Here is a 26,280-nt window from a genome sequence, read left to right as displayed (position 1 = left end):
TCTAGACACACCCATCTCCCTGTGATCTCTCAAAAGGACAGGCACAAGCTGGCCCTGGGCCTTTACTTGCTACTCCCTCTCCGCCTGGCTCCCTCCTTCATTCCTTCTGGTGTAGCCAACTGTCACTTCGTTGGCAAAGCTTTCCAGATTAAAACTCTGCAGTGCCATGAATGTGTCCAGGCTGGGGAGTCAGGGGGAATGTACATCTTCTGAAATACCTCCAAGCACCAAACAGTTTGCTGTATCTGAAACACTGTATTTGAAACTGCGACCTACAGAACTCCCTGGCAGTCTAGTGGTTAGGACTCTGTGCTTTTATTGCTGAGGGCCTTAGTTTGATCTCTGAGGCCCTAAGGTTGGAGAATGAAAATACCACAAGCCATACTTCCCTGGTGGTCCAGTGGTTAAGAATCTGCCTACCAATACAGGAGACACGAGTGCAATCCCTGGTCTGGGAAGATTCCATATCCTATGGGGTAACTAAACCCATGGGCCACAACTACTGAGCCCACCCTCTAAAGCCTGTGCTCTGCAGTAAGAGAAGCCACCCCAGTGAGAAGCCCCCACTGTCCACAGTTTGAGAAAGCCCACGAGCAGCAACGAATACCCACACAGCTGGGCATATAATATTAATAACTGTTTATTAATTAAATATAATAATGATAATTTAATAATCATTGAATAATAAAATCTTGTTGAAACTAATAATAATTTCAAAAATAAAAAGTCCCACAAGCCTATGCACTGCACAGCCAAACCCAGGACTCAAACTGGGATGTCTTGCATTGCACGCGGATGTTTTACCAGCTGAGCCACTAGGGAAGCCCAATTTACAGTATTAATAATATTGTAAATCAAAATACAATAACTTATAATATTAATGATAATTTAATAATTATTGAATAACAAAATACTGCTAAAATTATAAAAAGTCCAACAAGCCGACCCAGTGCAGCCAAAAAAAAAAAAGAAAAAATAATAGTAATAATAAATGTGCAATCCCTATCCCGCCCTGCCTGACACCTCCTGTCCATCTCTTCTTTCTTTTTGTTCGTAACACCCATCATCGTGTCCGACTCTTGTGACCCCAGCCCGCCAGGGTACTCTGTCCACGGGATTCTCCAGGCAAGAATACTGCAGTGGGTTGCCATTTCCTTCTCCAGGGGATCTTCCTGACCCAAGAACCGAACTCAGGTCTCCAGCATCTTTCCTGCTGAGCTACAAGCGACTATGAACGTGCCTTTTCCTTACTGTTTTCTATCTATCTCCCACACTAACCAGTTAGCTCCAGGAGGGCAGAGATTTTTGTCTGCTTTGTTTCAGTGCTATATTCCAGTGTTTGGAATAGTGTCTAAGCCAGAGTAGGCGCTCAATCAGTACTTGACAGACTGATGACTAACTGAATGATTAAACTCTGCAGCGCCATGAATGTATCCAGGCTGGGGAGTCGGGGGGAATGCATATTTTCTGAAATACCTCCAAGTGCCAAACAATTTGCTAGTTAATATATGTCATCTCGTTTAATTGCCACACACAATCCTAAGGGATAGTTTTATCCCCATTTCACCACGAAAACTGAGCCCCTGAGAAGTTAAAATAAATGAAAGTTATACACAGCCAGCAGTGGAACATAATTCAAACCTAAGTCTGTATGACTTCAAAGTCCCCCTATTCCCATCACACATCACCTCCTTCTCCTTGGTGGCAGCTCCCACTTCTCCAAGGTCAGGCAACTGCCAGCTTTCACACTTCATTCAACTGTATCTGGCATCTGAGTCAAAGATCATTAAGGGGTTCCTTGGAGCTCTAATCAAGCTTAATATTTATTTTTTTTAACATGCACGTATTTGTTTTTGGCTGTGCTGGGTCTATATTGCTGCCAGGGGGCTTTCCCTAGCTGCAGTGAGCGGAGGCTGCTCTCTAGTTGCAGTGCATGGGATTCGCATTGTGATGGCTTTTCCTGTTGCAGAGCATGGGCTCTAAACCTCTGCTGCTGCTGCTAAGTCGCTTCAGCCGTGTTCAACTCTTAGCGACCCCATGGACTGCAGCCCACCAGGCTCCTCCATCCATGGGATTTTCCAGGCAAGAGTACTGGAGTGGGGTGCCACTGCCTTCTCCCGGGCTCTAAAGCTCGGGCTCAGTGATTGTGTAACATGGCCTTAGTTGCCCTGAGGCATGTAGGATCTTCCTGGACCAGGGATGGAACCCATGCCTCCTGCACTGGCAGGCAGATTCTTAACCACTGGACCACCAGGGAAGTGCAAGCAGAACATTTAGAGCCTAAGTCTTTTTGCACATTTACATCCAACATGGTCAAAGATACAACATAATGAACATCCTCCTGAGAGAGGTTTATTACTCTCAGACTCATTCACTCACAGGTTTCCTTCATGTACTCATAAATACCGGCACAGTACCTACCATGCACCAGCTACTGTTCTAGTCACTGAGGATAAAAAGATGCATAAGGTACTGATGTCACAAGTTTGTGTAGTCTGGGTCGTGTTCTGTTGGATAGCACCACAGAAGTGGTGCTGGGGCCACTTGTAATTTGTTTTTGGCCACCTCATGACATCTTAGTTCTCCAGCTAGGGATCCAACCTGTGCCCCCTGCATTGGAAGTGTGTAGTCTTAACCACTGGACCGACACAGAAGTCCCCCTCTCTTGCAGTTTTATATTCTCTCCTTACTGCATTTTCAAAAAACTAAACCGTTAAAATTAATGTGAATAATATACTTATTGAACCCAACATATCGAAAATATCAACACGTAATTAACAATGTATCTTACAGTCTTTTTTTGATAATACGTCTTCAAAAATTACTGTGTGTTTTACACTTAACAGCACATCTTGATTTGGATTTTTTTTTTTGACATGCTGCTTGCAGGATCTTAGTTACCTGACCAGGAATTGAACCAAGGCACAGCAATAAAAGTGCCGAGTCCTGAGCCACTGGACTGCCAGGGAACTCCCCATGCATTTTATTTTAATTGAAGTGCAATTGATTTATGTGTTTTGTTAGTTTCAGGTGTATAGCAAAGTGACTCAGTTACAGATACGTATTTTCTCAGATTCTTTTCCATTACAAGACATTGGGTATAGCTTCCTGTGCTATATAGCAAATCCTTCTTGTTTATCTATCTTATATATACTGTGGATACGTTAATCCCAAACTCCTAATTTATCTCTCCTCTCGCCCAGCACATCTCAAAAAGGACTGGCCACATTTCAAGAGCTCAATAGTGATGACAGCATCTAACAGCACAGGGACAGGGAAAAAGTCAGACGCAGTCTAGCGGACTTTCAAAACACTGTAGTAAATGCAGTGACAGAGTTCAGGATTGCTCAACCTCCAGAGTTGGCCTTGAACCTCCAGTGACCTTCCAGCCCCAGACCTGTTCATGCTGCCATACACAAGAGACTTTGCCCACTTCAAACAGTGACATCATGGCTGGCCTCAACCAACCAAACAATATAACCAAAACAAATTCATCCTCTTACTCAAAATACCTCCTGCTCTCTCATATTCTATCTCAGTTAATGGCACCATTATCTATCTGTTCATTCAAGTCATCTTTAGACAAATGAGCACTTTACCTGGAAGGTAATTTAAAATTTAAATGCTTATCAAACAATGCATCCATCCCAACTAACTGAGCTTGTCCAGGGCACTTACTTTCATCTCTCACATGGGTCATTACAAGCACCTTTTTTCCTCCCCAGTTTTACTGTGAAGTAACTGACACATGTCACTGTGTAAGTCTAAAGTATACAGCATAGTGGTTTGATATGTTGTTGTTTAGCTACTAAGTAATGTCCAACTCTTTAGGAACCCCATGGACTGTAGCCCACCAGGCTCCTCTGTCCATGGGAATTAATCAAGAATACTGGAGTGGGTTGCCATTTCCTTCTCCATGGTTTGATAGAGATACAATAAAAAACAAAAACAGAAAACTTTCCTTAAAAACGTGAACCTCTTCACGAATTTTTATGGGATCCTTGTATTGTTCAGTCACTAAGTCTTTCGACTCTTTGCAACCCCATGAACTGTAACATACCAGGCTTCCCTGTCCTTCACCACCTCCCAGAATTTGATCAAGCTCACGTCCACTGAGTCAGTGATGCACCCTTGTATGGTGCCATGCTGATCTCTGTGTCATTCCATGTTCATGATCTGCCCAAGCCAGCACTGGTTGACTAATTCCCTCACTGCTTCCTAAGGCCCTTAATGGCTCTCCATCCTCTACATAACAAAGGGCATGATCTGCCCATAAAATTTTTTGAAAGCACTCCAGGGCATGCGGGATCATACTTCCCCACCAGGGACCCAACCTGCGCCCTCTGCTGTGGAAGCCGGGAGTCTTAAGGACAGGATCTTTTTTACAGACCACAGAATTTTTCCCAGGGTCTGACCTTTGCTTACCTAACAATGCCCAGTTGCTTTACCTTTCCTAAACCGTGAACAAGTTCTCTCACCTCCTCTGAGTTTGCTAACCTTTTGTAAAAACAGCCGTTACAATCTCTCAAAAAGTTGACCTTAAAAAAAAAAAAGCTAACCTGAGGTTTAAAATATATACACTTAAACAACACACCATCAAGGGTTTACTGTACCCATGACTCCTTAATAATGTATCTGTATCTATCCAGTGCCCCTTTTTAATTCAATACTTGCCAAATACTTACCATGTGCTAGCCACAAGACTGAGGGGGACACAAGACTGAGAGAATGCAGAAAAACAATATATCTTTGCTTTCCCCAAGCTCATTACAATATAGTCTCTCAACCAGTACCTTTAAGGACTAGATAATCTCTAACATTAAGAGCCAATGGGGTAAATTGGAAGGGGGTGGGGTAAATTCCCAGAAGTTGAGAATAGGATGCGCCTCAGGGCGCCGCCACATCCTGGGACCTCCGCTTTCTCCCGCCGCAGTGGCACTTCGCGAACCAACCGCAAAGACCAACACCTAAGCCCTGGGCCTCTCTCTGAGCACCCGCGCCACCTCCCACGTGGCAGGAAAGGGGCGGGGACGCGTGGCGCGGCGGCGGGAGGGCGGGGCCTGAGCCTCTGCGCCTGCGTGCTGCAGCCAGCTCGAGGACCCGGATTTAAAGAGACAGGCACGACAACCGTCTTGGCTGCGCGCGGCATGTGGGCGCCTGGTCCGAGGCCTGAGGTGGCGCCGGAGCCGGGAAGGCAGGTGAGGAGGCGGCGCGGTGGAGCCGGCCTTCGGGAAAGGGGGGCGGCCGGAGTGCGGGGTTCGGCGCGGCCCGGGAGCCAGCCCCCTGGTCTCCTCCCCCGCCCGCCGGCTCGCAGAGCCCCGGGGCACACCCTCCGTGACGTGGCGGCCCCCCGGGAGCCCGCGGGGGTTGGCTCCCGGGACCCCCGCGGCCCCACGCCGGGGAGGCAGGGCGCCCCAGCGGGGCTCCTCTGGCCGGGTCCGCCCAGCCGCTGCCCGAGTCGGTGCGCTGCGGGCGGAGCTCGGGAGTCTTTCTCTTCCCGCCGCGTCCCCTTGAGCCCAGCCCGGGGCTGTGCTCTGGACGCCCCTCCGGCTGGCGTCGAGGGCCTCGCCGCCTCCCGCCCTCCCCGCGGCCCCGGCGGGGAGCCGGTGCCCCCTCCCGAAAGAGGAGGCCCCTCCGGGAGCAGCGGCCGCGGGGCTCTCACTTCCCGGCCCGGCTGCGTTCGAGCCTCAACGGTTTCCCTTCTTGGCTCCCTTTGAGGAAATGCTGAGTGGCGGCCGCGGGGGGCCTGTGAGCCAGGCAGGGTTCCCCAAACGGCTCCGTGCCTCCTGGTGGCCCAGCGCCTCCCAGACCCTGCGGAGGGGAGGGCGCGGCTAGGTGCCCTCCCCCCGGCTCCTGGAGTCCTGGAGGCGGCTTTTCATAAATCGCTTTGCAGGAAGGTGGTGGACCCTAATGTTTTTTGTTTTTTTTTTCTTGAGCGCCTCTTACGGGCCTGCTCTACTTTCACATACTCTGTGGTTCAGCATCTAGGGGTTACAGAGCCCTTTGTGAAGTTTCTTGAAAATGTTGACTGTTTCTCCCCCAAAACGTACAAGGCTGAATGCGCACCTTTTGTATACATTTGCAAGGGAGTTCAGAGCCCTACCCCCCACTCCCATTCGCCCATCCACGGACCCAGTGTCATTTTCCCCCTTCCCTTGAGGTAGATGTTTTCCTTGTCTTAGGAATAAGGAAGCGGACTCGGGGAAGTTAAGGGAAATTCTCAAAAGATAACATAGTCCCAGAACTGCACGGTCACACTTGGTGCTCGCGTCTCTGATTCCCATTTACCTGCTGTTCTCTGCATCACGTCTCACTTCAGCAAGTAAAGCCTGCTTTTCGTTATCACCCGCAAGCAATTTGACGACAAAGCCGGGTGCAGGCTGAAAATAACTCCCAGTCTGTTGAAAGTTGGAACTGGGAGGATACTTTAGAAAATAAGGATAAAAGAAAGTGGGGGGATACTATGTGGATATGGTCCTTGTTTCCATGTGAATTGATTGAGCTCCTTTGATTCTTGCTGTCCAGTTACTTCAGCATTTCCAGATTGAAGTTGCAGAGTTATAACCCGGCTAATTGCACACAGGGAACCTTTGCTTAAAGGATAATCGCTTCATTGACTATATAAGGGTTTTATTCTTAGAATGACAACTCTCTGAGTTAGGTACTATTATTGTCCACATTTTACAGTTGAGGAAATTGAGGAACTGAGAGATTAGGGAAATTACCAAGGTCTTCTGGCCAGTGAGCTAGGATTTGAAACCATGGGGTTAGGTTTTAGGCTCCATTTAATTGCCTCTCAAGATAGGGCTTCTGATTAAATCCCAAATCTATATAGTGGCTTAATTATTTTCTGAGGATAACAGATACTTTATATTTCACATTAAAGACTTCTTGAAAATAATGTCTTTTTTTTTTTTTTTTTTTTAAGCTGCACCACTTGGCTTTTGAGATCTCAGTTCCTCCTCCAGGGTTTGAACCCTGACCATGGCAGTAAAAGGACTGAGTCCTAACCACTAGGCTACCAGGGAACTCCCAATGTAATTTTTCTTGATGATTAAAAAGAAACTTTAGAATCTTATTATGCTAAAGGGACACGACTGAGCGACTGAACTGAACTGAACTGAATGCTAAAGGGTCACCATCCATTTTAAGGCTTAGGGTTTACTGGTGGCCTGAGAAAGGGTTTTATGTTACTTGAATTTTTTCGATTGTGATTTACTAGGTGGGTCGCCGTCTATGGGGTCACACAGAGTCGTGCACGACTGAAGCGACTTAGCGCAGCAGCAGCAGATATACATTAAATAATATCTAAATGTTCAATTAGGTAATTGAACATCCTGTTGCAGACTGAATTTTCCTGTACTGGAATTGTTCATCCTGTAGGCAATAAATCTTTCATACCTGGTCTTCCCTGGTGGTCCTGTGGTTAAGACTCCGAGCTTCCACTGCAGGAGGCGCCAGTACGATTTCTGTTCAGGGATCAGACAGCAGCCAAAAAAAAAAATCCTTCATACTTTAGGAAATGTTTGGTTGATCAGCATGGATTATTGTGTTAGGATGTCAGCCTTTGAGGAAATTAGAAGCTCCTCTGTAACTCACTTTTCTGCCTCTCCCCCTTCTGTGCAGCTGTATGACTTTGGCTTTTAAGATCCTCTTCCCACCAACTCTCCGTGTACTCAGGAAAAAAGAACTGTGCCTATTCCGAGAACATCGCCGGCCTGACATAAGACACTTTGGCCGGTGGTCAGAGACAGTTTTTTGTGGACACCACCTCCTCCAGAGAAGAAAGCCTGTTCCGTCCTTCCAGGAAAGCAACCTAAAACCACGTGCCACCTGCCTTGTTTACTTGCCAGGGTCGCATGTGGGACTCTGCAGTGGCCCCTGTGAGATGGCAGAGCAACGCTTCTGTGTGGACTACGCCAAGCGTGGCACGGCTGGCTGCAAAAAATGCAAGGAAAAGATTGTCAAGGGCGTATGCCGAATCGGCAAAGTGGTGCCCAATCCCTTTTCAGAGTCGGGGGGCGATATGAAAGAGTGGTACCACATTAAATGCATGTTTGAGAAACTGGAGCGGGCCCGGGCCACCACAAAAAAAATTGAGGACCTCACCGAGCTGGAAGGCTGGGAAGAGCTGGAAGAGAACGAGAAAGAGCAGATAAGTCAGCACATTGCAGGTGGGCTGGAGAATACTGCTTTCTCATCTTACTGGCTCTGAGAGGCCACGAGATGAGAGTAGAGCTCAATTTCTTTCATCCTATCTTTAAGTTTATTGTTCAGAAATAACTTCAAACTCAGGAATGTTGCAAGAATAAAAATAGTACATAGTACAAAGAATGCTCATGTTCACCTTTTTTTTTTTTTTTTTTTTTCTGGCTGTGCTGTGAGGCTTGTGGGATTTTAGTTCTCTGACCAGGGATTAAACCCAGGTCCTCAGCAGTGAGAGTGCAGAGTTCTAACCCCTGGACCTCCAGGGAATTCCCTCAGATTTACCTGTTAACATTTTGCTCTCTGCTTGATCATTTGTGTTCATGTTTGTGCTCACTCTTTCGCTCTCTTTGTTACTCTCTCCTTCCACACAGGTGACTTTTTTTCCCCCAGAACCATTTGGGCATGCATCATGGTCCTTTGCCTTTAAATACTTCAATGTGTATATCTTAAGAATAGGATATCATGACTGTAATACAGCTATCAACCAGTAAATTTATCTTTGATATAATGCTTTAATCTACCGTCTGTATTCTAGTTTTGTCAGTTGATCAGATAATTTATAATTTTCCTCTCCCTTCAGTATGGAATCCTGATACAAAATCAGGTATTGCACTAAGTTGTCGAGTCTGGCCTCCTTTAATCTGGAACATCTCTGAGGTCTTTGTTTTCTTTTATGACATTGACATTTTTGAAGAAAAGAGTACCTACACTACTCCCTTTTCTCTCTCAACTTATTTTCTGTATGGACTCAGATTGCTACTTTTTCCTGGTGGCTTATCATTGTCCTGTACTTTATTAATTTGGTGCTAAATTGTCCCATATTTGGTCAGTTGGGAACCCCTTTGAGCTAGTTTTTGTCCTTGATGTCCAGATCACTTTTTAAAAATTGTTTTAAAGTACCCCCTTGCTTTCTGGCCTAACAGTATGCTCACTCTTAGGATTACCTATCTCAGCCGTGAAATCAGCCGTTTCTCTGAAGAGTCCTTGTTCCTGTTAGTGGGGGAAATGACATTAGAGACAAAAATGTTGACGCTCTGTGCCCTGGGTGCATGAGATATCCTTGCTTCTGGGCCCTTTGAGCAGACAGAACTGGGAAATACGTGTTTGTATATACACAAAAACATATATGTGCACATACATGTGTATTCCAATGTATGCATATTTTAGAAATCTGACACTGATAAATCCAATTAGTCCTTTCTGACCTTCAGTGTCTTTGTAATATGTCTTCAGTTTAGTTCTAGTCAGTATAGGGGGACTAAAATGGACCTCTGTCCTTTTTCTTTGAGAGGAAAATGACTTCAGGGAGAAAACTAATACATTTTTTTTTCCAGCCTCCCTCCCGCCCTGCCCAGCCTTAGCCATTGGCTTCACCCTTTATTACTTCCGGACCCAGCTCATTCAGAGGAAGAAAAATACGAGGGAGAGTTAAACTGTCACACAGCTCAAGTACTCAGCAGCTGCAGGTTTTCCTGCACGTACCAGATCAACATGCTCTGTTTATCCAACTTCATTTTACTTTCTTGTTTATCTTTAAATTGGGGCTAATTCCATAAGCTGAGGTCCTCACATTTTATCTGTTGACACATGATTTCTGACTTCCTCTGAATAATCTGAAGGTTATATGTGAGATAGGGGTGGAGAGTATTGATGAATATTTAAGTTACTAATAAAAGTAAAGAATAACTGGGTCTTTTGTCCCTAGAACACCTTCTCCCCAATACCCTAATACCTGTTACTTCCAGTCAAGACGACCAGCCAGCCAGCAGTCACCTTTCAATTAATACCATGGTAGTAACTTACCTAGCCAGGCTGTAAGAGCAATTGATAGAGTCTTTGAAAGCTTTCTCAGGGATTTTTCACTGAAAGATATTTTCCCTTCTTTTTGGGGTCCTGCAGATCTGTCTTCCAAGGCAACAAGCACACCAAAGAAGAAAGCTGTTGTCCAGGCGAAGTTGACAGCCACTGGCCAGGTCGCATCTCCAGTGAAAGGTGCCTCATTTGTCACCAATTCCAATCCCCGGAAGTTTTCTGGCTTTTCAGGTAAGATAGGTTAGGGCTACGTGAGCTGTTGCAGTCCTTTTAATTAGGTATCCCGGGAGACCAAAATTTGGTACTCTGGTTAAGAGTGACCATTCTGTGCCATCTAGCCTGCTTAATACAGTTGACTATTAAACACCACGGGCGTTAGGGGCTCCAAATCCCCTGCGCAGTTGAAATTCTTTATCCGAGGTTCCACTTTCTGCATGGTTCCACCATACCCTCAGTTCTGCATCCCTGGATTCAATCAATTGCGGATTGTATAGTACTTATTTGCTATTGAAAAACTGTGTGTGTAAGTGGACCCATGCAGTTCAAACCCATGTTTTTCAAGAGTCAACTGTAATTTGCTTTCATCTGAGCAGAGAGGTAATGGCCAGCTAATTCTCAGCAACCCACATGTATAGCATTTCTTTGTGTATTTTAATCTCTGTTGCAGCAAAAAGATGTTTGTTCTTTCAAGACTTTTTTCCCCTTGAAGTAGCTTACATGGATCAGACATTATTACAACCTGCTGTTTACTTCCTTGTTTGGGGTTTTTTTTTTTTTTTTTAACATTTATTTACTTATTTGGCTGCGCCAGGTCTTAGTGTGGCACACGGGCTCGTTCCTCTTTGCTGTGGAATGCAGCATCTTTAGTTTTGGCATTTGAACTCTTGGTTGTAGCCTGTGGGATCCAGTTCCCTGACCAGGGATCAAACCTCAGCCCCCTGCATTGGGAGCATGGAGTCTTAGCCACTGGACCACCAGAGAAGTCCCATCTTTGCTTTTTGATAATGGAAGAATCGTGAGGAATTGCATCCCTCCACTCGCCCAAATTGGAGATGAAAGTAGAGGAGCGAGATGTCCTGCATGTCCTTGTGTAGCAGACGGTGTTGGGCTGGGGCTTTTGCCTGTGTGGTTCCATTTGTTCTTCATTTAACGTTGGGGAGTACTTTTATTAGGCCCATTTTATGAATGAGGAGACCAGTGCTCAGCATCACTATGGAGTTTCTAATAGTTACATTGAAGTCTGTTTAACTTCAATACCTGTGCTTTTTTACCCTCCACCTTGTTACCTGTTTTATTTGGACACATTCTTTTGACTGCCTCAGCTAAAGAAAATAAAGTCAAAACTCAGGAGCTCAGAAGTTGTTTGAGGAGATTGCTCTGTATGAGTAAAAAAAGCCCGGACTTGAGGTCAGAAGACCTGGGTCCTGGTCTGAGCCTCTGTGGCGTCATCTGTGAAGTGGGAATGGCAGCACCTGCCTTGTGGACCCCACGGTGTCTCACAAGAATAAAGAAGAGAAAGTTGCAAAAACAGTGCCTGACTCTACGATTTTTTATCATTTTTAAACTCTGAGGTTTCCTTGGTTTTTGCCTAGTGGTCAGCCAAAGATAGAAATATGGAAGAGTTCAGGTGTATTTCTGGAATAGCCTGGTTCTCAGGAGGGAATTTCAGGGAGGGCGGGTGTTCTATTTCTTCCAAGCTGCCGAACAGTGACACGTTGGAGATTTTGTCCCTTAAAGTCCTCTTTAAATGCCAGGTCAGAGATGAGGATAGATTTCTAATTTACAAACCCCAGGCAAGAAGACACTTATATCAGCAGACAGCGTGGTAATGGCTGTCTGCTGCAAGCTTTCAGGGTGAAATTTACTTTGTAAATGGTCACAAGGAGGTAACAGGCTCACTTGTTTGGGTGTCTGGAGAAAAGTCCCCCTTGTTGCTTACCTTTTTTCAAGCTTTTATTTATGTATTTGTCTGTGTTGATCTTAGTTGCAGCCTGTGGGATCTAGTTCCATGGCCAGGGATCAAACCTGGGCCCCTGCACTGGGAACACGGAGTCTTGGCCACAGGACCACCAGGGAAGTTCCAAATCTAGAACTTTTCGTTATTGTTGTTGTTGTTAGTCACTCCATCGTGTCTTAACTCTTTGTGACCCCATGGACTGTAGCCTGCTGGGTTCCTCTGTCCACAGGGATTTCCAGATAAGAATGCTGAGCGGGTTGCCATTTCCTTCTCCAGAGAGTCCCTTCTGACCCAGGGGTTGAACCCAGGTCTCCTGCAAGTCTCCTGCATTGCAGGCAGATTCCTTACCACTGAGCCACAGGGGAAGCCTCCTTTTGTTTTTATAAGAAGAGAGAAGAAAAAGTGGTGATGGGGGTGATGGGGAGGGGCAGGGGGCTAGTGGTGAGCGACTGGGAATGCTTCTCTCCTCAGGCCTTGGTCTCCTCACCAATAAGAAGAGGTTGAACTAGATCATCTTTAAGGTTTCTTCCAGTTCCAACAATCTGCAGTAGCAGTAGTTTCAGAGTAACTAAGGCGTCCCTTGATTTCTTTTTCCTTCCTGATTCCACCTTTTCTGGGTTCAGCTTTACAATTGTTCTGAAATCATCCTGACCACTCTTGGCTTGAAAATGGCCCTTGTTCTTCAGTCAGCACTCATGTAAGAAATACACATCAGCTGGTCCTTTGCTTCAGTGTGAGGCGGTTGTTTCTTTACTCTTAATAGCTGGGAGATTTGAGGAAATCACTTGACCTCTGTTTTTTCACCCACAAAATAGTCCAATGATATCTGCTCCCAAAGGGCTCTGTGGGGAGATTAAGTGAAGCTACACATAGAGAACAGCAGAGTGCCTGTGAGTTTCTCCTGCTTCCTTTTCAGCAAGGCAAAACGAATCATCTCCCTTTTTGTCTCTCCCACAGCCAAGCCCAACAACTCTGGGGAAGCCCACTCCAGCCCTACCCCTAAGACCCCTAAGACAAGTCTGTCCTCAAGCAAATGTGACCCGAAACACAAGGATTGTCTGCTGCGTGAGTTTCGGAAGTTGTGTGCCATGGTGGCTGAAAATCCTAGCTACAACACGAAAACCCAGATCATCCAGGACTTCCTTCAGAAAGGCTCAGCAGGAGGTGGGCCTCGAGCATCCTGGATGGGCTTCTCTCGAGAGCTCAGAGTCATGGCCAGCTTTATGGGCACGTGAACTGACAGTTGCACAGGCCTTGTGCTTGGTTTAATGCTCTGCTATATTGCTGTCTTGAAATTCACTGTGTAGCCAGATCTGTTCCAAACACACGGGCATCTTTCTTCCTTCCTTACTCTGCCCCCTAGGAGGCCAGAAGAACCTATCCCATTCGACCAAATGGAAAATTCACTCTCCTGTTTGATTTGGGTTTTGTGAGACACTTGCACAGCTTGGAATATAATCTCCCAACTGTGTTCTTTTTCATTCGTCTAAAAAATGATCATTGAACATCTGTGATGTGCCCATCACTGGGAATACAACAGTGAAAGTCATGGCTCTGCCCTGCAGGAGTTCATCCAGGGGCTACGGGGAGGCAGACACACAGACCCCCAGCTGCCGAATGCCACGGCCTCTGCTGCCGTGGTGAAACGCACACCCTCCCCTGAGGGCCTGTGCATCGAGGCCAGCAATGCAGACATCTCTTTTGGTTCTTTGAGTTTATGTATTTATTTGTTTAAGCTCCATGTCTCAAGAAAGGTTTCTTCTGTCTCCTCCAGATGGTTTCCACGGTGACGTGTACCTAACAGTGAAGCTGCTGCTGCCGGGTGTTATTAAGAGTGTTTACAACTTGAATGATAAGCAGATTGTGAAGCTTTTCAGCCGCATTTTTAACTGCAACTCAGATGACATGACACGAGACCTAGAGCAGGTCAGAGAAAGGGGAGGGTAGGTGGATTCCAAGTGGGGTTCTGCGGAGCCAGTCACCTGCACTCTTTTTTTTCCTGGGAGAGCACATACTGTTTCAGAAAACTGAAACCCACTTGAGCAAGCTTTCATTATGAGAGGAGTTGAATGGGAGGCTACAGCTGTTCGTTTCACCAGGTTCTGAAGACTGGACTTAGATTACTGCTGAGCCTGAGAGAAAGACCTAGACTTCGAGGGTGGACCTTCGACTTCCCACTCTCTCTCCAGGGGCTCTTGTTCTAGGCCTTTATTTGGCCTTCCCATGTGGCATGTATTAATAGGGTCTTAGTTCCCTAAAAGGGATCGAACCTGTGACCCCTGTGTTGGAAGCGCAGCGTCTTAGCCACTAGCAGGGAGTTCCCTCTGGGCCCTGTTTTCTCCTTGCTTTTTTTCCCCTTATAACTTGGGCTTGCCATTCAGTTTTGGTTTGTTCATGACTCCAGCCTTGACATCTAGAAAGTTGCTGTCCAAACACCCCCGTAATCTGATGACTGTGTCTGTCTCGTAGTTCAGATTCTAACAGGACTCACATTGGCTTGACCCTGCATTAGTTCTTACATCACTTCTCAGCTGAGGCAGGCGGCCAGATCCTGTGGTGGATGGAGGTGCTCTTTCCAGGAGCTGTGGGTGGGATACATTCTCTAAACAGTGAAGTTGATATTTGTGAGTTTCGGACAGGAGCGGTGATTGAAATCTCTAATTCACCTGTAGTCATGAGGGCTTGGGGGTTATATACGGCCACTTTGGGGTTGCTGCATGGTATTTTGGTTTTTGGAGACAGGGTGACGTGTCAGAGACAATCAGAGTCTTCTTTGAGCAGAGCAAGTCTTTCCCTCCAGCTGCCAAGAGCCTCCTTACCATCCAGGAGGTGGACGAATTCCTCCTGCGGCTCTCCAAGCTCACCAAGGAGGATGAGCAGCAACAGGCCCTGCAGGATATCGCCTCCAGGTGGGGCACTGCCCACTGGGGATGGGCCTGGGGAGACAGAATCACTAGGAGGGAAGGTGTGGGAGTCCAGAACTTTGTCAGTTGCATGTGCCTCATCCCTCTAGGTGTACAGCCAATGACCTTAAGTGCATCATCAGGCTGATCAAGCATGACCTGAAGATGAACTCAGGGGCAAAACACGTGTAAGTACCAAGTCCTCGATGGTGGAAGCTGCCCACTCCCTGTGTTGTCAGCTGGTGTCGGAGACTTGGAAGCCCCGATTTGGGTTTGAGTCCTGATTCTGCCGCCGTCCTTCCTGTGGGACCCGTCAGTTGACCTAGCTCAGCCTCCATTTTCTCATGTTAAAGGGAGATAATAGTACCCTTTTCACAGAGTTGTTAGAATCAAACACAGGGAATATGTCCAATAAGTATGAGTTGCTCGCCCACGCCAGTCCCCTCTTTGGTCGGGCAGCATCCAGGTAGCATGGTATCTCAAAAGAGCTGAGTTTTCCAAGATCTTTTTCTCCTGTGACAGTCTTTAGACAATAGGACATAACTGCTTCCCCATATATTGGGATTCATGGGGTCCCAATATATGGGGAAGCGGTTATGTCCTGTTGTTGCTGGACATGATATGTTGCAGCATATTGCTGCTATCTAGAGCAGTAAGGTCAAGAACAGTGGTGTTTGTTTCCTTGCCCCTGTCGGCCTCGGCAGGCTAGATGCGCTAGACCCCAATGCCTATGAAGCCTTCAAAGCCTCACGCAACCTGCAGGATGTGGTGGAGCGGGTCCTCCGCAACGAGCAGGAGGTAGAGAAGGAGCCAGGCCAGAGACGAGCTCTGAGTGTCCAGGCCTCCCTGATGACCCCAGTGCAGCCCATGCTGGTAAGGACGTTGCTCTTGCCCTGCTTTCTGCTCCTGTGTGAGGTTACTACCCTTCCCTGTGAGATCTGAGAGGGTATGATAGTGAAGGCCCCGCAAGAAAGATGGCTGGAAGATTTGGGGGAAGGAAAAGTAGAGTTGCAGGGGGTGTTTCTCCTGGGGGAGTCTGGCAGAGGGGGAGATAGTGTGAGCAGTGGAAAAACCTGAGAACTCAGCCATCTCTGCCCTCAGCCAGCTGTGGAATCTTAGGTGAGGTCCTTAGTCTCTCTTGATCCTTTTTTCTTACGTGAATGGTATCTGAAGTGTCTACCCTGAGCAGTTCATCTGTCATCTTTCCTGAAGTCAGGGATGTGTGCAGTAACTCCTGAGTCTCTGTGACATGCCCCAAAGTAGCTCTGAGAGTTGGTAACATAGCCAGCCTTCATGTGAGGGGGTACTTTGGCTCTCCTTTTTTTTCTGGAATGAGAAGAAGCTTAAGGAATGAAGACCAGCTCTCCTTGGGCCTCTGCTTGTTTCATGATAAATGGGATTTCCTTTCTGGCGTGGGTTTTCCTGTGCAATAGGACAGTCCCCGCCTGCCGCTGTGCCTGCTCTGAGAGCCTTTGTATTCTTTCAGTGGGGTACACTGCTTTCTATGAAACAGCCTTGTGGTGTTTTCCTGAAGTCCTAGTCTAGGGTTCTGTGTTGGGATAGCCAGCACCAAAATAGTAAGATCTCCACTTGAAGGACAGGACCAGTCACCTCCATTAGTAGACTTTCTGATTTTTATAAGAATTTTTTTGGAATCTGTTCCACAGTCTCATTTGATGCATGGCATAACTTATACTGGGCTTCCCTGGTGGCTCAGTGGTAAAGAAGCCACCTTCCAATGCAGGAGACGCAGGTTTGATCCCTGGGTCGGGAAGATCCCCTGGAGAAGGAATTGGCAACCTACTCCAGTATTCTTGCCTGGGAAACACCATGGGCAGAGGAGCCTGGCGGGCTACAGTCCATGGGGTCAAAGAGTCAGATACAACTTAGTGACTAAACAGCAACAATCGGTTACACGGCTTCCTGGTTACCACCCAGGCTTTGGAATTGGGTCTAGATTCACATCTCATTCCTGCCCTTCACTAGCTGTATCAAAGAAAGTGGGCACATAACCTCTGTGAATTTCCGTTTTCTCATTCATAAAGTGAAAACAATATATCAGAATAGGACGCTGCCCAGCCTTTTCACTCCCTCCTGCCCTGAGGGTGCACTCTGGCTGAGGGGCCCCGGGCTTCGTGCTGTCCCTGCCGAGCCACCTCTCTGGGAAGAGCACCTTAAGTCTCCAGGCTTGTCTCCCCCTCCCCTGCCCCCAAGGCTGAGGCCTGCAAGTCCATCGAGTATGCCATGAAGAAGTGTCCAAACGGCATGTTCTCTGAGATCAAGTATGACGGGGAACGAGTCCAGGTGCATAAGAAGGGGGACCACTTCAGCTACTTCAGCCGCAGTCTCAAGCCCGTCCTGCCACACAAGGTACGGAGCCCTTCCTTTCTGCCAGGACTCTTCTACCTGTCTCTAAGGATCTCAAAGCCTGTGTTCCGTTGCCATTTCAGCTCTGGTGCAAAATAGAATCTGTTTTGTATTTGTTGAATAGAAGAATGTATTGATTTATTCATTTTTGGAATCTTCCAATAATGTGGGGCTGCTCAGGAGGAACAGCCCGAGAGCGTAGCTGGGGGTCAGCCATTGTGGAGCCTAGGGGCAGTGACACCAGGACACCGAGTTTAGCTGGTGCCTGTCGTCTGCCTTTCTAGGTCCTGTGTGCTCCCCCTGAGCTATGTCGTGGCTCGGGTACAAAGAACTGTTAGGCAGTCAGTCATTAATGTATTCAACTTTTTTTTTTTTTTTTAATGTTGTGTCTGCGCCACACAGCATGCAGTATGTTAGTTCCCCCACCAGGGAGCAAGCCTGTGCGCCCTGCAGTGGGAGCACAGTCTTGTCCACTGGACCACCAGGGAAGTCCCCTGTTCAACAGATGTTTATCAAGGGTTTATACCAGGCACTGTCGAAGGTAGTGGGCATCCAGCATTTAATGAAAAATTTCAAAAAAGGACGGAAGTTCTGTGCCTCCAGGGGCTTACATTCAGACGTAAACACAGTCCCATGGGGGCTTCTGAGACCCCGGCTTCTGCCCTTAATCAGGGGGCATTCAGAACCTCGCCCCTCAGCCCTTCTCAGCTCCCGGGGCCTCTGGGAGCCCTTGGGGGTTGTCCAGGGAAAAGCAGTGGGGACAGCTGGCTCAGGTAGCTGGGGCATGGGTAGCCCTCCTGTCCCTGCTCCCCCTTCTGTCTGCTCAGAGTCCCGGGGGAGGGGACGCTCACACCCTTGCCCAGCCTCGCCTGCCTGGGCAATCAGGCAAGGCCGTCAGTTTTGAGTGTTTCTGAGAGCTGAGCAGGACCTCTTTGCGAGCATTAGTGAAGACCCTCCTCATTTTTCTCACTGCTCCTAAGGGAGTCCATTTCTCTCTTTCCCTCCTTTTCCCACTAGTCTGTTCTCCTGCACGAATCCCGCCTGCCCACCTTCCCTCCCTCTGTTCCATGTTTGTCTGCCTCCCTTCTTCCCCTCATTTTCACCTTCAATCTTTTCCTTTTTCCTGCAAATTCTCTGCAGCCAATAGAAACTGACCCCGAGGTGAGCTGACCTCTTCCAGGGTCTGGGCCGAGGTCCTGAAACAGCTGATTGTTCCTGTCTGGCCAGCTGCCAAGACCTAAGTCTGTTTGCACATCAGCCAGGCTGGCATGTGTTGTGTTCCGTGTTCCCTCGGGGCCCAGCTTTAGCTCTCTGTGTCCTGGCTCCCTCTGAGTGACCCTTCTGCCTCCAGGTGGCCCACTTTAAGGACTTCATCCCCCGGGCTTTCCCTGGGGGCCACAGCATGATCTTGGACTCTGAGGTGCTCCTGATCGACAACAGGACAGGCAAACCACTGCCCTTTGGGACCCTGGGAGTGCACAAGGTACTGGTTCAGGCCCAGTGAGCAAGAGTGAGTGTGTGCGTGAGTGTGCCTTCAGTCCAGACACAGAGGGCTGTGTCGCTGACTTAGGGTCAAGCTTCATCTTTGGATTGGTACTGACTTTAGCCCTAAGTTTGGGTATGTTTTGTTTTTGTGTTTTGCATAAGAAGAGCTTATAGTGGCACCTGGCTTATAACTGGGTCAGTCTCCACTTAGGATGTGTCTGCCAAGTGCCCTTGTGGCCCAGGGGCTTCACAGCACAAACACGCGTTATGTACCACACACTTCAGAGGGTCTGTGAAAGTGGACTGCTTCTCCCGTGTGTCCCTCATGTACCTGCTACCTCATTTTCCCTTACAGAAAGCTGCCTTCCAGGATGCCAATGTCTGCCTGTTTGTTTTTGATTGTATCTACTTCAATGATGTCAGCTTGATGGATAGGTGAGGAGTCTATTTTTGATTCCTGGGTAGGGAGGCGGGGGCCCGAGATTGGAAAGGAGAGAGGGCAAGGAGCTGGTGCAAGTGCCTCTGGGCCCAGGAGCTGCAGTGGGAAGGAGCGAGAGGGAGCACAATCACTGCACAGCCGGCTCCCCATTCAGTGTTAGGAAGAGCCAGTATGCTGACGAGATCTTGACTCTGAAAGCTTAAGTCAGAGGAAACCCCGCCACCCGAGGCAGAATGGACTCTTGACGAGACACCGACTACGAGCGCTGAAGGGTTTCCTTACCTCTTCAGAAGCGCCTCTGGGTGCATAAGGCAGATGAATTTCAGTTCAGAGGCTTTAGTCTTGGGAGAGGCTGACAACCAGAAGCTTGGGATTGTCAGGCTGTGTGGTTGGGACCACCTTCAGGATAACTCACAGTCTTGACCTCTTGAGTCCCAGAAACCATTTGGCCCCCTCCTCCCTTAGAGAGGCATCCCTGCCCCCACCCCCACCCCCGCCTCCAGCCCTGAGTGTGCAGGGGGAGACAGAACTGCCAGGGTAGGAGCTGGGGTTTGGGCTTGAGGTCCTGGGGCCTGTCCGCCTGCTGACCCAAGCACAGCCCACCTGGGGCCTGGAGTGAGACAGGGTGCAGCGAAGGAGAGTCAGGGTTATTTTTCAAACGGGACCAGGGTTTACACAGTCTGTCTGGGCTGAGGAGGTAGAGACAGGACCTATAACAATGAAGTAACTCTGTGCCGCAGCTCATACCATCAGTCTTTGGTCCCAGTGGAGCCCTGGTCACCCTGGGCGGGCAGAACTGATAGGCACGAGGGCCCGGAGCCATGGCAGACCCAGGCCTCTCAGGAAGCCAGTCCATCCTTGTCCCCTCTCCTCAGAGCTGTGGGGAACATCCTGGCCTGACCTCAGCTCTCCTGTCCCCCTCAGGCCTCTGTGTGAGCGGCGGAAGCTTCTTCATGACAACATGGTGGAGATTCCCAACCGGATCATGTTCTCAGAAATGAAACAAGTCACAGTGAGTGAGGATCCCACCCTCGGCAGTGTCCTCGTGATTTGAAAACAAAGCAGAACACCGCATGGGTCAGACGTGGTTGGGAGGATGAGTGTTAGTTATTTTCTTAAGAGGGAGGCTGCTGTGGATACGAGCCGACCTTGGAGATACTGTGGGTTTGGTTCTAGACCACCACAGTAAAGCAGTATCACAAGAAAATAAGTCACATAACTTATGAATTCCCAATGCATAGAAAAGTTACATTAACACTCCAGTCTATTAGGTGTGCGATAGCATTATGTCTAAAAATACAACGTACATACCTTAACTAAAAGTACTACTAAAAAATGCTTACCATTATCTGACATTTTGTTTAAAAAAAGGAAAATACAGTATCTGCAAGATGTGGTAAAGCAAAGCACAGTAAGCCAGGCTCTGCCGGTGTTCGTGTGCTAGTCCCCACCTGGCAGGGCAGGGCGTGAGAGGCCCTTCCCAGGCGGGCGCCAGAGTCGCCGCTGAAGCAGCTCTGGTTGGTCCCTGCTCTGCTGGCCCTTGTGTTCCTTGTATTCAAGTCAGGGTGTTTGCAGCAGGCACTTGGCTAGTGTGTGAGAAGGAACCACCTCTGCCTCGCTTCCATAGCCCTTCTCTGTTCTCACATCAGTCTCAGTGTCTCTCCTGCTCTCCCCCAGAAAGCTTCCGACTTGGTGGACATGATCAACAGGGTGATCCAAGAGGGGCTGGAAGGGCTGGTGCTGAAGGACGTGAAGGTAAGTTGGTCACATCCTTTGCTTTCTTCCGCCCTGGCCAGGACGTGGCTGTGGCAGTTTGAGGTGCTGGCGGGGGTGCCTTCGCAGGATTCTGGATGTAAAGGCTGGGTTTGTTTTTGTGTCCTGAGTGCCTTGATGGAGTGGGAGGGCACTGCGACGGATCCAGGGTGTCTTGAGAGCAGGTAAAAAAAACCCGCCCTTGCAGAGCCTCCATTCTCATTTGTGGTCTCTCTCTTGCTTGCTTCCCCTCAGGGTACATATGAGCCTGGAAAGCGTCATTGGCTGAAAGTGAAGAAAGACTATTTGAACGAGGGTGCCATGGCCGACACAGCTGACCTGGTGGTGCTTGGGGCCTTCTACGGGCAAGGGAGCAAAGGTCAGGGTGGCCTCTGGCCCCTGGGATGGTGCTTCTTTGAAAGGCACCACTCAAGGCATAGGCCGGTCTTTTTCCTGGCTGGACGTGCTAGCACGGCCAGTTGTGACGTCTGGAGCTCTGGCTTAGGGGCCCTGACCTTGCCCATGCTGCCTCAGGCAGGAACAGGGAGCGCTGCGGACCCAGGCAGGGAGAGGTCAGGCGAGAGTGCGCTGAGCTCACCGGCCCAAAAAGACACCAGCCACTGTTTCTCCAAGGCCTGGTGGCTTTCTCCTCAGGGAAAATCTCCATTTCCTAACGAGGGGAAGCTGGGGTCTGAGGAACTAGAAGTCGTGGCATCTTTTCCTGGGTGCCAGACGCCATTCAGCTCCTTTTAGTCCAGCATTCAGTGTGACTGTCCCGAATTCACTGAAGTTGGGACTCAAAAGGGTTAACCTCACACGGCTAGTGTGGATCCAGGTGATCTCCAGGGCTCCGACGCTGAGGCCCCGGCCCCTTCCTCCGCAGGCTGCCTCTCACAGGGCCGGCAGGTGCCCCCCCACCCTCAGCCCAGTCCCTCCTCCCCACAGGTGGCATGATGTCCATCTTCCTCATGGGCTGCTATGACCCGAGCAGCCAGAAGTGGTGCACCGTCACCAAGTGTGCAGGAGGCCACGACGACGCAACGCTCGCCCGCCTGCAGACGGAACTGGACATGGTGAAGATCAGCAAGGTGAGGGGGCCCTGGGGCCCTGGCCTCTGGACCAGCCATCATTTCTGAGACGGGCAGTGTTGTGGGGCATGGCGGGGAAGCTGTAGGTCTCGTTCGTCTGTCTCCACAGAAAAGGGCTGCTGCTTGCATAGGAGCAGTGTTAGGCCCTCAAATCCTCTGAGGACCTACCCTGTGGAAACTGGCCTGTGTGCCATCCAGGCCACAGCCTCTCTGGGCAGGGAGGATGCCAGGGGTGAGGGGCAGCCTTTTGTGATAAGTCACCTCTTCTCACAAGCCTGCAACCAAGAGCGCGTTTAAGTCCTGTTTTGGCAACAGCCCAGGACAGCATCTTTTCTCCTCTAGGATCCCAGCAAGATACCCAACTGGCTGAAAATCAATAAGATCTACTACCCTGACTTCATCGTTCCAGACCCAAAGGTATTATCCCGTGGCCGGGGGTCCTCCAGCCCCCAAAATGAGCTTGTACATACTCTACTGCCACAGAGACGTCATCTCAGCATCGCTGACAGTCCACCCCAGGATGGGGAGCCAGGGGACAGGCACAGAAAAGACCAGTCAACACTGAGGGGCATCCTCACTAGACAGGAAGGGCCTCTCCTTCCTCGAGTCGCACGCGGCCTGGCCCAGTCCTTCCTGCACTGACAGAGAGCTGAGGCCCAGGGAAGAAACAGGGCTCCCTAGGCCACACAGCATCGGCAGTGGGGCTAGAACTTGTCTCCCTGCTGTTACCCACTGCTGTTTCAGTTGTAACTGTGCTCTGTTGCTTTTAGCTGGGCTTCCAGGTGAGGCTCAGTGGTAAAGAATCTGCCTGTCAAGCAGGAGACACAGGTTCAGTCCCTGGATCAGGAAGATCCCCTGGAGGAGGAAATGGCAACCTACTCCAGTATTGTCAGGAGAATCCCATGGACAGAGGAGCCTGGCGGGCTGCAGTCTATGGGGTCACAAAGAGTCAGAAGCAACTTAGCAGCTAAACAGCAGCATCAGCATTGCTTTTACCTGATGGGAAGGTGTTTTCTACTTAACCAGTGAATGACCTGACTTCTCCTGACAGAAAGCTGCCGTGTGGGAGATCACAGGGGCTGAATTCTCGAAATCTGAGGCTCACACAGCTGATGGGATCTCCATCCGATTCCCTCGCTGCACCCGAATCCGTGATGATAAGGACTGGAAGTCCGCCACGACCCTCCCCCAACTCAAGGTGCCGGCGACTGGGCTGCGCGTGTCCTGCTCCCCCCTCTCCTGGCTCTGGCACCCAGCGCACCTGACCTCCTGCGTCCTCCCCTTCTCCTTTCTCCAGCATGCTGAGAGGGGCCAGGAGGGCAGTTACTAGAAAAGGGGAGCAGCGCGGCCCCTGGAGAGAGCTCTGCCTGCATCAGGCCCCCTGGGCAGCCCTGGACCCTGTCTCTCAGCCTCCTGGGCAGGACTTGCCCCCCAGGCTTCAATCTCCACGTTGCTGAGAAGAACTGGGGAACAGAACAGTGATCTGTGCAGATTACTCCAGAAACTGGGCTAGAACTAGAAAAGCACCGAGGAGGCCGGCTCCCTTGGCCTGCTGCGGTCCTCCTCCCCTCGTTTTCCTCAGCCCGGGCACCTAAGACACCACACAGACCGCCTGAGCCCCGAGGCTGGGAAAGGAGGGGTAACGCGACATTCTCCCCCTCTCAGGAGCTGTACCAGCTGTCCAAGGAGCGCGCGGCCTTCGCCATAACGGCCGGAGACGAGGGGAGCTCCGCCACAGGGGGCAGCAGTGGGGAGAACGAGGGCACCTCAGGGCCGGCTGTGCCTCACAAGGCCCCAAGAGCCTCCCCCAAGCAGCCTCCCACCAGCGCCAAGAAGGCTGGGGGCAAGCCGGGCGGCTGCACCAGCAGAGGTGGTAAGGAGGGAGGGGCTGGGGCACTGAGGAGTGGACAGGGACCGCATCTCCCCGCCCAGCCCTGAGGTCCTGGGACCCCCTGTCCACTGCAGCTGGCGTTGGCTGCGTTCCTGCTGTGTGTGCATCCGACAGCTAGCCGCTGATCTGCGGGTTACCCTCCTGCTCTGCACACGTGACAGGGCCCCCGAGACCCCATGGGAGCTGGGGATGAGCCGCCTCTGAGCTCAGGGCTCAGCGGACAGCCCTTCCTATCTCACCCATGCTGATATCAGAGGGGCCTGCCCTTCTCTTAGCTCCCCTGACTTCAGGGACCATTATCACTGCTTCTGCCCTCTCGTGGTTCTCACCCTGAGCTCTCGCCTGTAGGCAACCTGCCAGCTGCAGAGCCCTCCCCTGTGAGAGCGGGAGTGAAACGGAAGGCTCCTGATGTGACCCCGTGCCAAGCCAAGGTGAGGGCGAGCGCCCCGTGTTCCCAGCCCTTTGCATTTGGACACTGCGCGATGGGCAATGTGTGGTCAGGCTGACTGCCCGCCCCCGCCCTCCAGCAGCACCCTGGCCTCGGGCAGGGCCGCAGTCCGCTGGCTCCACCCTGTGCCCTCTCATTGCCTTGCAGAGGCGGCCAGCCAGCAAGCGGAGAGGAAGGAGAGCTGTGCCCACAGGCAGGAGATAGAGCAGCCAACAGGCTGCAGGGACCTGCCCAGCTGCCGGTCCCAAATCCCGGTTGCCATTAAAGGGGAGAAAACCCAGCCTGGGTGTGGGAGTGCAGCCGTGTGAGTTTGTGAACAGGGCCAGCCAGTGAGGAGCGGGAGAGGGCGCTGGTTCAGTTGACCGGCCTCCTCCTCTCCTCTCCTACTCCGTTGTCAGTTTGGTTTGACAACCACTATTGAGCACTTACCAAGGCCAGTAACTCGGTTCCACCCTGGAGGCACTGCTGGCTCAGAGGTAGATAGAGGTGTTGGCATCTGGTCACCACAGGGAGGCTGTGCCACCCCCGCCCCCCGCCCCGAGGCAGTCAGCGTGGAGGTCACGACACCCAGGCCCTGAACCGTCACCATGGCACCCAGAGGACCTTGCGGTCTTTCCCCTGCCTGAAGCCCTGGAGCCCATCAGTCACGAGCAGGGCTCCCGGACCCTCGGCGCGCACAAGACTGCTCGTGGGTCAGGCAGCATTACTCCGGGCCCACAGGCCCTGCCCACCAGTCCTTGGGTGGTTCCTGAGACTTGCGCTTCCCCTTTTCCAGGTCCCTCGTGGGGGACCCGTTCCCTCGCCCTTCTCTTCCTCTCAGCAAGGATGGAAAGGCATGTCGGTCTTGCATAACCTGGAGTGGCCGGAGGATGGGGGTTTTGGGTTTTTTATCTTTACTTGGCTGTACCAAATCTTAGTTGTGGCACACGGGGTCCGTCCTTGTAGCATGTGGGACCTAGTTCCCTGACCAGGGATCAAACTTGGGCCTCTTGCACTGGAAGCTCAGTCTTCGCCACTGGAGCACCCAGGGAAATCCCAGGATGGGGGTTTTAGGCGTTACCTTTTCTCCTGTAAACACTTTCCCGGTGTCCTGACCGCCAGTCTCTGTCTCTCAGCTCCTTCCCGAGCGGGGTCAGAGCCAACCGCCCCAGCCCAGCCCAGCCCTGACTGCTGTGCGTTTGCAGGTGCTGCTGGACATCTTCACTGGAGTGCGGCTCTACCTGCCGCCCTCCACGCCAGACTTCAGCCGCCTCAGACGCTACTTTGTGGCATTCGATGGGGACCTGGTACAGGAATTTGACGTGGGCTCAGCCACACATGTGCTGGGTGGCGGGGACAGGAACCCCGAGGCCCAGCAGGTCTCCCCCGAGTGGATTTGGGCGTGTATCCGGAAACGGAGGCTGGTGGCTCCTTGCTAGGACTGCCGCCTGCCCCTCCCTCGTGTGTACTCCCGGCCGCACTGCTTCGGGGCGGGCGGGTGGCCGGTTGAACCCAGGGTGGGGGCCGCTGTCTTCTCCAAGCTATGCATCTTCCAGAGCCCACCAGCCCCGCCTACTGTCTTCCAGACTGGAGTGAGTTGCTGTGTGCCACCACTGAAGTCAGGTGCCAGTTTACATAGGTCTTTCAGATAGGGTGCTGGTTTTGACCTTTTTTTTCCCTATGAAAAGCTTTTTTTAAAAAAAAAAAAAATGGAACCCTCTCAGAGTTATCTGTGTCCTTCCCCAAACACCTCCTATAATTCTAGTGACTAAGGAATGGAGGGGAGGCTGGCTGTTGAAGTTCCCCTTCTACTTCCAGCTCCTTTTAAAGTTGTATTTAAAAGAGTATCCTCAGAAATGCTTATAGTGGGCAAAACTTGTATTCCGCCTGGCCATTTTTGCCAGGAATGAAATTGTATCTGAAAGAAAACAAAATGGATTTTTATGTCTCA

The 26,280-nt window shown here is 50.3% G+C and overlaps 1 protein-coding gene and 1 long non-coding RNA gene across 8 annotated transcripts in view; one reads left to right on the top strand and one right to left on the bottom strand.

Moving 5' to 3' along the window:
* LOC109573807 (uncharacterized) overlaps positions 1-5,098 on the bottom strand; it is a 19,087-nt gene extending 13,989 nt beyond the window's left edge. For both annotated transcript variants that reach the window (XR_011561924.1, XR_002182983.2), the window contains exon 1: positions 4,686-5,098. This is a non-coding gene — a long non-coding RNA (uncharacterized lncRNA). The remainder of the gene's footprint in view (positions 1-4,685) is intronic.
* Positions 5,078-26,280, top strand: LIG3 (DNA ligase 3). 6 transcript variants are annotated; one of them, XM_070772678.1, is made up of 20 exons: positions 5,078-5,198; positions 7,627-8,174; positions 10,108-10,251; positions 12,935-13,042; positions 13,752-13,903; positions 14,720-14,886; positions 14,991-15,068; positions 15,585-15,753; positions 17,095-17,250; positions 18,599-18,730; positions 19,088-19,167; positions 20,096-20,183; positions 20,849-20,926; positions 21,179-21,302; positions 21,869-22,011; positions 22,354-22,428; positions 23,063-23,209; positions 23,677-23,884; positions 24,251-24,333; positions 25,466-26,280. In XM_070772678.1, exons 2-20 carry the CDS (start codon positions 7,631-7,633, stop codon positions 25,766-25,768), a joined length of 2,979 nt encoding a protein of 992 aa, XP_070628779.1. In that variant the 5' UTR covers positions 5,078-5,198; positions 7,627-7,630; the 3' UTR covers positions 25,769-26,280. The 6 variants fall into 6 exon arrangements, with proteins under 6 accessions (XP_070628779.1, XP_019836816.2, XP_070628777.1 ...); XM_019981257.2 differs by having other exon boundaries at positions 12,935-13,141; positions 25,535-26,280; XM_070772676.1 differs by having other exon boundaries at positions 12,935-13,141.

The sequence above is a fragment of the Bos indicus genome, chromosome 19, assembly GCF_029378745.1.
Source record: "Bos indicus isolate NIAB-ARS_2022 breed Sahiwal x Tharparkar chromosome 19, NIAB-ARS_B.indTharparkar_mat_pri_1.0, whole genome shotgun sequence".
NCBI lineage: Eukaryota > Metazoa > Chordata > Mammalia > Artiodactyla > Bovidae > Bos > Bos indicus.
The sequence above is the reverse complement of the archived record's forward strand: the minus strand, read 5'-3'. Positions and strand labels throughout refer to the sequence as shown.

Excerpts from the sequence above, each read along its gene's own strand:
- LIG3 (XM_070772676.1), top strand. The coding sequence starts at position 7,631 with ATGACTTTGGCTTTTAAGATCCTCTTCCCACCAACTCTCCGTGTACTC. Across the intron at positions 13,142-13,751 it reads TCAGAAAGGCTCAGCAGGAG|ATGGTTTCCACGGTGACGTG; the intron begins GTGGGCCTCGAG and ends TGTCTCCTCCAG. Across the intron at positions 23,885-24,250 it reads CGGCTGCACCAGCAGAGGTG|GCAACCTGCCAGCTGCAGAG; the intron begins GTAAGGAGGGAG and ends TCTCGCCTGTAG.